At 39.6% G+C, this 13,421-nt stretch overlaps 1 protein-coding gene across 3 annotated transcripts in view; it reads right to left on the bottom strand.

Annotated features, from left to right (window-relative positions):
- Nucleotides 1-8,186: 8,186 nt before the first annotated feature.
- The window catches only part of LOC104610065 (ATP-dependent RNA helicase has1-like), a 44,481-nt gene continuing 39,246 nt past the window's right edge, over nt 8,187-13,421 (bottom strand). For all 3 annotated transcript variants that reach the window (XM_088895003.1, XM_088895004.1, XM_088895002.1), the window contains exon 5: nt 8,187-8,505. In XM_088895003.1, coding sequence (XP_088751129.1) covers nt 8,312-8,505 — 194 coding nt within the window. In that variant the 3' untranslated portion in view covers nt 8,187-8,311. The remainder of the gene's footprint in view (nt 8,506-13,421) is intronic.

Genomic DNA, 13,421 nt, shown 5'->3' with positions numbered 1-13,421 from the left:
GTTTTTGTACCCTGATTGTCGAACTGTATAACTCCGATCTACCAATAGGTTTCGTTCGTGGTAGTTCTCTATTCACCATCAAGAAGACGATGAATAGAGATGAAGATGGAGGAAGGAGAAGATGAGAAATAAGGAGAAAGAGAAGAAAAGGGGGAAAGAGAGAGGGAAGGGAAGAGGAGAGAGAGATTGGGGAAGGGACCTGGTCGGAGGTGGAGAGGGTCAATGCTTGTTCGCCACCCTTGTGCTGAGAATTGAAAGGGACGATGAATAGTGCTTTCGGTTCTCTTGAAAATGAATTTGGGTCAAGGGAGGGGGTAATATTGGGTTTTAAAAGATTTTTAAACATCATGTAGTCTCATCTGTATATGGGTTTTGATGGAATGATAACGGATGCTAACGGTAATGGAAGTATTAGTCAATTGTCAAAAACAATAGGGGTAACCGTTAGTCAATTTTCAAACAATAAGGGTATAGTTAGTCATTAGCTAAATCATAAGGGTAGTTTAAGAAATTTACTCTATTTTTTTTAATTTTCTATAATTATGCACTGACTTCATAATATATATATATATATATATATATATATATATATATATATATATATATATGTTGGAATAATGTTAAAATAACTTAGTTGCAGATGTTAGGGCCTGTTTGGATAATTAAAGTGTTTTTTTTTTATTTCTGTTATGTCTGTTATTGTACTCAGGGGCACAAGGGTCTTTTCCCTTGTTATTTCTGTCGCCCTATATATAGTAAAATAAACACTGGTGCCGCCAGTACTGTTACATTGCAAACCTTCTCTCTTCTCTCCTCTCTTCTCTTCACTTCTTTTTCTCTTCTCTTCTCTCCCCTTCCGCTTATCTCTGGCCGGCTACTCTGTCAAGATGGTATCAGAGCGGGAATGCTGATTAAAAGAGAGCAGATCGATCAACCCTACTGCGGAAGGGGAACGAAATGGTGTGGCTGAACGAAAAAACCGTCACCTTCTCGAAGTTGCTCGTGGCTTGTTGATTCATATGAATGTGCCAAAACAGTTCTGGATCGATGCAGTATTGTGTGCGACATATATCATCAATCGCATGCCCTCTCGGCTACTAGAGTATAAGGCCCTACATCAGCTCTTGTTCCCTACAACCCCGCTGTCCACCATTCTGATGCGTGTTTTTGGGTGTCGTTGTTTTGTCCACAACCTGTCACCTACTCGTGGTAAACTTGACCCTCAGGCTATTCCTTATGTTTTTCTTGGTTACCCTTCATCTCAAAAGGGGTATCGTTGCTATGATCCCATTGCCCGCAAGTACTATGTTTCCATTTGTGTCTCATTCTTTGAGAGTCAACTGTTCTTCTCGGTTTCTCCTCAGGGGGAGAGTAGGGTTGAGGAGAAACAGGCAATGACTCAGATTCAACTACCTCCTTTACCCGATCCTCCTCCGTTCCGGGTTTTTCATCGTCGCCATAAGAGCCAGCAGAGTTCAAGAGCCGTGGATCCAGACAGTATGCAACCAACATCATCAGATTCACCCAAGGCAGATCCGTCTCATCAGCCAGGTACACTTGCTCCCATTGCTCCTTTAAATGTTGATTCACCTGGCCCCAATGATCTTAATATTCCTATTGCTAAGAGAAAGGGTGTTAGATCCTGTACCACTAATCATCCTATCTCTAACTTTGTGTTCTATGAGCATGTTTCACCTTCGTATCGTGCCTTTCTCTCTTCTGTGGAGTGTCCCCATCCTTAAGACCGTGGCAGAAGCTTTTCCAAACCTGAATGGACAAATGCAATACAGGAAGAAATTGATGCCTTACACAAAAATGGTATGTGGGAGTTGGTAGATTTTCCTGAGGGGAAGGAACCAGTGGGGTGCAAATGGGTGTTCACAGTGAAACACAAAGCTGATGGAACTGTTGAAAGGTACAAGGCTAGACTGGTAGCAAGAGGCTTCACACAGGTATATGGAGTGGACTATGCAGAGACTTTTGCTCCAGTAGCAAAGATGAACTCTATCCGGATTCTCCTTTCCTTGGCAGCAAATCTTGACTGGGATCTTCACCAATTGGACATCAAGAATACCTTCTTGAATGGTGACTTGGAAGAGGAGGTGTACATGACCCAACCCCCAGGGTTCTGTGCCAAAGGCAGTGAACAAAAGGTGTGCAGGTTAAAAAAGTCCCTATATGGGTTGAAACAATCACCTTGGGCTTGGTTTAGTAAGTTCCATTTAGCAGTCCAACAGATGGGATTCAAACAATGCCAGTCAGATCATACCCTGTTTGTAAAAAGAGGTGAAGGTAAAATTGCAGCTCTTATTGTGTATGTGGATGGCATAGTGATCACAGGAGATTAGGAGGCTGAAATCCAGAGACTAAAAAAATTCTTAGCCACTAAATTTGAGGTGAAGGATCTAGGCCCCTTACGATACTTTCTTGGAATTGAAGTTGCCCGCTCTCACAAGGGCATCATTATTTCCCAATGGAAGTATGTACTAGATCTACTAGAAGATACAGGCAAGTTGGGGGTAAAACCATCTGATTCACCTATTGAACCTAATCACCATCTGGGAGACAGTTAGGGAGAGTTTTTGAAAGACGTAAAGATGTTCCAGAGACTCGTGGGGAGACTTTTGTATTTGTCTATGACCAGGCCTAATATTGCCTATGCAGTGGGTGTCCTTAAGTCAATTCATGCACAACCCGAGGACAACTCACTTTGAGGCTACAGAGAGGATCTTGAGATATCTCAAGAAGTTTCCTGGAGCTGGTTTGTTGTTGCAGAAACACAATCACTTAAAAGTGGAAGTATATACTGATGCAGATTGGGCATGAGCAGTCAATGACCGAAAGTCTACCAGTGGTTATTGTGCCTTTGTAGGAGGAAACCTTGTCACATGGAGAAGCAAAAAACAAAGTGTGGTGGCTAGATCCAGTGTTGAAGCAGAGTATAGAGCGATGGCGCATGGGGTTGCGGAAATCATGTGGATAAGAAATTTGTTAGGTGAACTGGGTTTCGCAGTAAGCAATCCTACATCACTCTACTGTGACAATAAAGCTACCATCAATATTGCTGCTAATCCAGTTCTGCATGATAGGACGAAACACATTGAAGTGGACAAGAATTTTATCAGAGAGAAACTTGAAAGTGGAGAAGTGTGCACACCATATGTCAGCTCAGAAGAGCAACTTGCAGATATCTTCACCAAAGGTCTTCATCATGTGCGGCACAAAGATTTGTGTGACAAGTTGGGCATGATTGACATCTTGAGGGGGAGTGTTGGAATAATGTTAAAATAACTTAGTTGCAGATGTTAGGGCCTGTTTGGCTAATTAAAGTATTTTTTATTTCATTTTTTTATTTCTGTTATGTCTGTTATTGTACTCAGGGGCACAAGGGTCTTTTCCCTTATTATTTCTATCACCCTATATATAGTAAAATAAACACTGGCGCCGCCAGTACTGTTACATTGCAAACCTTCTCTCTTCTCTTCTCTTCTCTCCCCTTCCGCTTATCTCTGGCCGGCTACTCTGTCAAGAATATATATATATCCATGGCACAAGCTGCTTTACTTCTGGCCCAATAAATTATTAGCTTTGAATCTCCATCTACTTCCAAAGGCTGAAATCTTGATAGTTTAGCAATTCTTAACCCTTGTAGTAATGCCATTAGCTCAGCCTTTAGTGAATCTCCCAGCCCCAGAGGTCCTGAGATACCCAACACTTATCGGTGCAATCCCTAAATACTCCTCCAATACCAGCCACCTGCATATTTCCCATGGAACTTCCATCAAAATTTAGTTTTATTTTGTTAGCCGCTGGGAGTAACCACTCCGGCCACAAGTTCAGTATGATTTTTGGGAAGAAAAATTTCAAGTATACATTTTGTTTTTCTTGTATAATTTACAAATGCACCATACACTATACATGTTGGAGTGCTTTATCATGTTATGGGTTTCACCCGTCAGTTCAGCTCAGTTCAGCTAGGTCACATACAATATTCTAGATGAATGGTGTATAGTGAATTTGTAAGACTTATAGAAAACAAAGTTGTATGTTACGTATTTTCTATGAGAAAATGTTCGATACATTAAAATATGGCCTAAAGTTTGTCTCGTCATGCTGTTTTCTTCAGTAGGATCGGTATGATGGTTAGTCATGATTATTTAAACATGTAATAAAGTAAATGGTATGCTATATGGAGCGATGCACAATTATGTTATTGTTTCAACACACTAGAATACTACTTATAAACATCAGAGGAAGAGGAGGGATCAGCAACGGGAGGTAACCTAGGTGTTGTTCTATGTACCAATGCTATCAACCAGTATATTTGTATCGTAATGAAATGTAAAGTAAAATAGTGGTTGAAACCCATGAGTATTTGGCACGCTAGCTGTTGAATTTACGAGGTATCATGATAGTTTTAATTAACTAAAATTTGAGATGTTAGTGTGATTTTCAATATGAGAAAGACCTATTCAATTCAGGACTGCAACGCTTAATCCCTTTTGAACACTAAATATCCAAGGAAAAGGCAATTGATAACACATGGTTCGATTTTTCTGAACAGCTAAATGTTGTAATGGTATGTAGGAAAGGGAAACAAAGCAAAGGCGGGCAACTACTGAGAACTGGTGTAGGAATGTATGAATATAGGATAATACGATGTAAGAACTGCATCACTTTACAACCATCTGAAAATCCTAATCTGTATGAGCAAGCATTTTGCAATCTACAGTAGATTATAAAGCTAATTTTGTTCATCCACCCCATTTTGTAGAGAGGAGTGTATGAATAGATTTGCTGAATAACTCCATATTCATGAAAATAATTCTGAAAGTCAGTCAGAAAATATTCTAAGTATTAAATAATTTTGAATTTCAACATAAAGAATAACTCTAGTTGTAAGCTTTGAGCAATGAATAATTAATAATAATTATCAGGATAAAAGAGGAAGAAGAGTAGAAAAGAACAGAAATCGAATGACAGCTGGCAAAAAAAAATCTGGCTGTAGTCTTTTCATTAGGATTTATACTTTTTTTTGGTAAGAGTGTTAAGACATTAGGATTTATACTTAACATATTAGTACATGATAATTATAACATTACCCCTTATTAGTAAAACCGATAATTTACAAGAGCACCCGCCAACAGGTGCGGTATGAAGTTCTGGGCCTTCTACCTGTAGTCTTTAATATGTTCACTCCCTCATTAACATAGATTCAAATTCAAACTTCAGTAAGTTAAAAGATTCAGACCTAGGCTTTCAAGTTGAAAGGGAACAAATATGTCACTACAGTATACCTATTTACAATTTCACTCTTTTTAAATTTTAATCATTTTTCTCTTAGTGCATTTGTCACTTTTAAAATAAATTATCATTATAATTTGTATTTATGAATATTAACAAAAATAATATTGGTTTCCCAAGAATTAAGATATACATGCATATTTTTACTTCTTCATTTTTTGGCATTTCCCAAGTGTCCTCATAGTTCACACTTCATATAAATTTTGAAAAGCATGCTTTTTTTATAGAAACCAGATACACATGGATATGGTAGGAAAACTAAAATAAGTTGCAAAATATACATTAATAACATTAAATTCAGGTTTTAGATGCTTATAAAAGTATATAAACACATTTTTATAGTTTATAAGAACGGATTATGACACTCACTGCACAGCACAATTAACATGTTAATTCTTAGAAAACCAATCTAATTATCATTGATATTTAGCTATTGTTTAAAATTTGTCAATAAGCATGAACTAAGAAAAAATGTAAATTAAAATGTAGAATTCACATCATCATGACAAGTAATTGAGGCATGTTTTAGTGGTAGATTTGTTCTCCTAAGCTTTTTTGTAGCATAATGATTATAGATAGATAGATAGATATAGAGAGAGAGAGAGAGAGAGAAATTAATAAGGTATTTAGGCTACTAAATGAATTTGAATCTGGATTCATCAAAGAATGCATATCGGCCTGATAAAGTCAATATTTTTGAATGGATTAATACAGTTGGCATAGATTCTATAGAAATTTATGAGGAAATATGAGAAACTAATAAAAAAATCGAAGCTTATGGTATCGGTCTATATTGAAGGAAACAAACCCAATAAAAACTGATATTGTAAGAGTATTGACTAGTATTGTGGATATGGGTGGAATAAATTTGGAGCAAGGTTTAGCTGAACACTTTAACTGTTCAACAGGCTATGGAACCAATGATAAGGTTCCACACCAGTATTTAAATATATGGAACCGCATCTTTTACAGTGGGGCCCATGAATTTATTACTGGCATGGAATTTCATCATTGGTTCCACAGCCCGCTGAACAGCTAAAGCGTTTAGCTAATCCGAATTCTTAAATTTGTCAGTCATTCCACCCATATCATGGGCTCTAATATTTAGGCTACTAGACGGTCCAGTACTGCTTCTTAAGAGACTGAATCATTCATAGGGAGATATTCCCAATGCAAAGCTGTAAGGGTTGTGAGGACGGTGTGAGTATTGGCTTGTCCGCAATAGTACATTCTTTAATGATACTCCATTTGATCCCATGCAAGTAAAACACATTCTAACCCATGTATGACAGACCCAATCTGCTCCTTACAGCGCACATTACACTGACCTCACAGGCACATCCCACCATGTATTGGGAACATCTCTCGCACTTATGTATTATTATTTATGGAAGATGCTCCCAATGCATGGTGGGATGTGTTTGTGAGGTCGGTGTGAGGCGTGCTGTATGAAGAGTAGATACCAATTCTGTATGAGATGTGCGGTGTGAGATCATATTGGTAGAGGGTTTGAACATGTTTTGTTGGCAGATATCAACTCATAATCAGATGGGATCTCCTGTCAACAAAACACATTCCAACACCCTATCAATAAGATCTAACACCGCACATCTAACCATGAGACTAGGACCCACCATGTATGAGATGGGTATTTTATATATGGTAGGGCCATCACTACGGATGGAAGCTACAATTTTTTTACGAGCGTTGCTATGTGTCTAATAAGTGGGATCATTGGTGGGTCCATGGGGCCAAAGTAATTAGAGAGGTTGGTGTTAGTAGAGTTCAGATCAAGTAAGCATGTCATTGTAATCATGTTAAATAAGCACTTTCAAATTTTTTTGACACCTGTCCCTTGAAATACCCCTAACCTATCCTTGAAAAAGATTAAAGACAATTTTTAACAATTGTTAGAATATTTATAAAGTGCTCACTGAATGTGCTTCCTATGTTATGCTTGTGCCTGCTGGATCCGGTTCCATGTTAGTAGTGGTCATGGGAGAGAAAATAAAGGGGTGGTAGTTAAATATTTGTGTTGACTCGGTCCATGTAATGCATCCAATTTAATCCATTTTATGGAGAGAGTGGCTGCATTGAATTGGAAAAACTTTAGCTGTTGGGGGCCAACAGCCTATGCTGTTGAGAGGATTTCTGGAAATGCCACGTTACCAGAATGGATAAATTAGTAATTACATCTTAATTTATTTTGACTAAAAACCAAAGCATGGGCATGAATAGGTGAACTGCCCAGAACGTGCCCAGCCCATAAACTGTCTCAACAGCCAAAGTTAATTGAGACACGTGGCTTGTGGGTGAGGCTAAATCTTTAGAGCTAGTTGTAAAGTGGGTAAGTACTTAGTAAGAGTCTATTTAAGTTGTAATTTTCTTCTTAATTAAATTATCATGAGAATTATCTTTTGTTAATTGAGAGACTTTGAGAGTTATCTCTTTGGAGGGACTTGACTCCCTCGAAGCAGACGGAATTCTCGTTACACCCAATTGAAATCTTAATAAGGATCTTCAATTTGCATCTCAATTACAACTTTCTAACTTCATCCGAGAAGGGATGCTCAGTTTATAGTGCACCTTCTGTTGGCAGATTCTATTACTCCAACCACCATGGTGCATTCACTTGTGGCAGCCTGCAAAAGTTTGATTCAACGCGTTTCTGTTATCTCGGTTATGTTCCATGACAGGACAACGCTGCAGCTCATGCAGTGGCACATCGTGGTTTATCCATCACTAATTGTTCTACAGGATTTCTGTACTGTCTTTTCTACAAACTATTCTTGCATCAGCTGTACTAACTAACCGGAAATGATAATTTTCCTGCGGGCTTTCCTCTCTAAAAAGAATACAGATAAAAACACACCCGCATCATGTATCCATAACCTCAAAGCCCAATACATATTGAGACACTTGAAACCTCGACCATAGTTGGTATCCTTTTAATATATAGCTTAATAATGGTTAATGTTTATATCGGAGAAATTAATCGCTTAAAAATTCAAGAAAAAATAACTTGTAGCCAACAGAAGGGTAAAATGTATTTTACTACATGTAGTTGTAATCCTGCTTCTGCAGCTCTGCTTTCGGTAAAACCCATTGACCATTCACGCACTTCTTTTCTTGACTTGACGTGCAACCTGTACTCAGATACTGTCTTTAAGGATCCCGTAAGAAAAATGAAGCAGCAACAGCCTGACAACCATTATCCATCAAAAACTGTAATTTCATGATATGCCTTGTTAGAGAAAAAAAAAAAAAAGAAAAAAAAAGAAAAAGCATAACAATCAAGTCAGAGGGACTTCTTTCCTGGACAAGCCTACCCATTTCAGCCATGTGGAAGGCTGATGAGGCCAATAAAACAGTTTAAGTGACAAGCCACCTCCGACTAAATCAAGAATTTTCTAATGATGTGCCTTCATCCCGTAATCAACAAAATGTTATTCCTTATTCTATCCCCCATTATCAATCTCTACTTCCTCTTCAACTACAAAGGGGTATCACAAGAGGAACATTAACTGAACTTTCTTTTCGTGATGATCCAGTTAAGAAGGTGTGGGATCAAACCCGCATAGTGCAGGATCTCCATGGTAAGGTTGGTGGACTTCACGTGCACCCTGCTCTGTCCCCACCCCTTGATCCCCCCCGTAATATAATACATAATACGAGGAAAAAAAACTGAACTTTCTTTACTACCTTCTAAAAGACAGTATTTCTAATACTCTTCCTCTCAACCTTTTTGACATTTTACATGGTTCAGTTCCACACAAACCAGTGTTTTAAAAGAACAAGGGACCTTTTGTGCCCAAGTGCAACGAGAGGTGTGCACCTTTTTGAAGCAAGGCACAATTTAAAAAAAAAAAATCAAACAAAAAAGCATAAAAATATGCAAAAAAAAAACTGAAAAATTGCAAAAAAAGGATCATAGAATGAAAATATTAAAAATAATATTAATTTAAAAAAATACATACTTAAATTTTAATCTAAATGTTTTAAAAAGCCTATTAGCTCAAATTAAAATGCATAAACATAACGCATAAGGCATATAAAAAGTGAAAATCTAAAAATAAAACTAAACATAACATATAAAACATATTCAAGAACTCAACAATTTAAGCCCATGAAGCTTTTAAGCTTTGTTTCTTTCCCAATTGCATTACTCTAATTCTATAAGACATCTTTCACCAAGTCCCTTGAGGCAAGGCCAAATAAGTCCATGCCAGGGTCTTAAATTCTTAATCCCTACTTAAAAGAATTAGTTTATTAATTTACTTTCAGTTCCTTATCTTTTAAAAAATGAAGAATGAAATGAAGAATATGAGAAAATAGGGGGTTCTTGGAGTTGGAGCTCTGGCTCGCTCACTTGCCAAATTTAACAAAAGCATGCCTGGGCTGAGGCACAAGGCACACCAGGCACACATCTTTCTAAAGTGGCTGTGCCTGGGCCTAGGCAAGGCAGAAGCCTTGCAATGCACCTCACCTGTGTGCCTACATGCACCTTTTCAATCACTGACACAAACCACTTTTTAACCTGTAAAAGCATTTTATAACATGAATCAGGTACTTTTGTTTCTGCTCCCTGATTCTCTTCCCTAACATTAGCATTCCTCCCAAAATACCTATCAACACAAGATCCCAAAGACCATCATGAACCAGCTCTGAAGTGGCATTTGGAGAAATGCCTCTTTGATCCAAATCTTGCCTTATTGAACCTCATAGTCAGACTCCCTATTTGACAGCCCCTCGGGCCAGGCCCAGAGGATATCGCAGCTGAGACCCCACGTCAGAAAGCTACAGGACAGCTGGTGTTTAGCAGGAGGCCATGCCAGCCACATCAACAGGAGTTAGTTAGTGCAGACCCAAAAGCATAACTGAAATGATTTGATTACGATAATTATATAAGAGCGAGTGCTTGTATAGGAGAGGTATGGAAAATCAGATTTAAGTCTTCTATTCTCTTCTTCTTCTTCATTTCTGTTCTGGAGGGTGGTTCCTCAACAACCATCTGGTATCAAAGCGAGGTCGATGCCAAGCACCAGAGCAACGACCATGGACTCTCGCATGGATCAGATGGAAGTAGAGCTTCACAAGGTGATGATGGAGATTAAGGAGCTCAAGGAGGCTCTGTCGGCGGTGGTGGTGTGATTTGACCAGATGACTCCGAGTGGTAGCAGAGAGGTTGAACAAGGTGAATCGAGCCACAACCAAGTCAGGAGACATGGAGCTACGGTGGGTAAGATTGTTAAACTTGATTTTCCTATTTTCACTAGAGATGACCCTATTTCTTGGATTTATCAAGTAGAAAAATGTTTTGAATATAATGAGACTCCTGGTCCTGACCAAGTCACGATAGCAACCATTCACTTGGATGGGAAAGCCATCCTTTGGTACCAATGGTACTGTCGTTCTCGCCCTCAGATGATCTGGACTGAATTTACTGATGCCCTTTACGTCCGCTTTGGACCCTCTGGGTATGTGGACTATGACAAGAGCTTAACCAAACTGAAGCAACAAGGATCGGTACATGACTACCATGTAGAGTTTGAAAAATTAGCCACTTGGTTTCAGGGCTGACTTGAGAAAGCTTTGGTGGGGTGTTTGGGAGGGGGGGATTGAAGGATGAAATACACCTGGAAGTAAAGGTGATGCAACCAACAGGCATTCTAGCAGCAGTTAGGTTAGCTCGACTATTCAAAGAGAAGAACCAAGGAAAAAGGGCCATCAAAACCCCTGGCGTGAATAGCCGAACACCACTGCTGAAAAAGGGAGAAGGAATATTGGGTAGACCAAAATTTTCCACTAATGGGCCAACTGGGCCAACCATTCCCCCAAAAAAAAAGACCTGGCCAAAATGCAAGCCTACAAAGAGAAGGGTCTTTGCTACAATTGTGATGAAAAGTTTGGGTCGAGCCACAGATGTAAGACCCAACAAAGTTTGGGTCCGATTCTAGACATTGGAGGAACAGAATTGAATTGGGATCTGGTTCAACTGGAAAACTCATTACAGGCATTGACCAAGTTGTTTTCACCACAGACCATGAGGGTCTCGGGATTCTTTCAAACCAGCACATGTCTATCTTAATTGACAACGACAACATTATGAATTTTATCTTGTGCACCTTGGTGAAACAATTGGGGCTGATGATCCTACCCACCACAGCCTTTATGGTTAGGGTGGCCAATGGAGAACATTTGACATGTGATGGGGTTTGTATTGGATTGACCCTCAAGGTGCAAGGTTACCGATTCAAGGTGGACCTGTACCCCTTGGTGTTCAGTGGACCTTACATAGTTATGGGGATTTAGTGGTTGAGACACCTTGGCCCAGTGCTATGTGATTGACATTGTTTAACTATGGACTTCCAAATGAGTGACACTATAGTGCATTTACAAGGCTATGATGTCAGAGCTCCCAGCCCAATAGACCTGGCCATGATCAGTCGACTCAGACCTGACCCAAACCTACCTTGCTTCATGTGCTTGGGAGCTAGCAACAGGGGTCCTGTATTATCACAGCCCACTAGGCCGAATGGGCCTACTGACTTCCAGCTAAAACTTCACAACCTTTTGAAACAATATGAAGAGGTTTTAAGTGAGCCCAAATGTTTGCCACCTCTGGGCCACCTGGCCATGACCATAGAATCCCATTGGTACCTGGGGCCCGGCCTACCAATGTTCGGGTTGGCCCTATTGATGCTCACATTACCAGAAGCAAGAAATAGAAAATTTGGTAATGATCTCTTGGATAAGGCCTTCATCCAACTCAACCATCGTCTTAGTTTTTGTGTCAATTATCGGGCCCTAAACAATATAACCATAAAGGATCGCTACCCCATTCCAGTGATTGATGAGTTGATGGAAAAGCTCCAACAAGCTAGGGTGTTTACCAAGCTCGATTTGCGGGCTGGGTATCATCAAATTAGAGTCCACGATAGTGGCATTCACAAGACTACATTCAGGACCCATGATGGTCAATACAAAATTCAAGGTCATGCCATTTGGACTGACCAATGCCCCATCTACATTCCAAGCTCTAATGAACAATTTGTTCAAACCATATCTTCGGAACTTTATCCTAGTTTTTTTTATGATATCCTAGTATACAGTGTGGACTAGGAGACCCATCTAGCCCATTTGCAAATTGCTCTTAGGGTTCTTAAACAAATCAACTTTTTGCAAAAGAAGGCAAATGCAGTTTTGGGCAGACCAGGGTCCATTATTTCGGCCCAAAGAAGGTATCATGTATAACAAACTAGCCCAAGCCCAAAACCACTAGAGAATTGTGGGGTTTCTTGGACTAACCAAGTACTACTGACGTTTTATCCAAAACTATGGCAAGATAGCCGGCCCATTAACCAAATTGCTCAAAAAGGATTCCTTTGCTTGGAATCTCACGACCCAGGAAGCTTTTGAACGCTTGAAAGAAGTAGTATCATCCTCTCCTACACTGGTGTTGCCTGACCTCAATAAGGAATTTGTAATTGAGAGTGATGCCTCTCAAGGTGGAATAGGGTTTACTCTAATGCAAGAAGGCAGGCCCATAGCCTTTTTTAGCAAGGGATTATCTGACCGGGCTTTAGCAAGGAACTAGAGCTCATGGTAGTGATGCTATTGGTCTTAAAACAGAGGGTCGATTTAATGGGGCAGCAATTCACTATCAACACTAACTATCAAAGTCTGAAATATCTCCTGGAGCAATGTGTCTTTTCCACAGAATAGAGGTAGATGTCCAAACTGCTTGGGTTTTATAAAAGAGTGCCGTGCTGGAGCCCAAAACAGAGCAACAGATGCAGACTCCAGGAAAGAGGAGCTGAAGCCCATGCTAGTATCTCAACCCATTTGTTCCCTTACAACCGAGTTACAGAAGGAAGCAGACCAGAGCCCACAGTTACAAGCAATATGAGAAAAATGGGTAGAACAGCCTAAGTCTACTCGAGGATACACCACAATCCAAGGAGCCGTTATGTTCTACAAGGGTCGGCTAGTTATAACTGATGACTCAGACCACATTCCCATGCTATTGGAACAATTTCACAGCACGGCAGAAGGGGGCCACTCTGGGGTTTTTTGCACATACAAAAGGCTGGCCTCTCAGTTCTTTTGGAAAGGAA

The sequence above is a fragment of the Nelumbo nucifera genome, chromosome 1 (genome assembly GCF_055504915.1).
Source record: "Nelumbo nucifera cultivar China Antique chromosome 1, China Antique-T2T, whole genome shotgun sequence".
Taxonomy (NCBI): Eukaryota; Viridiplantae; Streptophyta; class Magnoliopsida; order Proteales; family Nelumbonaceae; genus Nelumbo; species Nelumbo nucifera.
The sequence above is the reverse complement of the archived record's forward strand: the minus strand, read 5'-3'. Positions and strand labels throughout refer to the sequence as shown.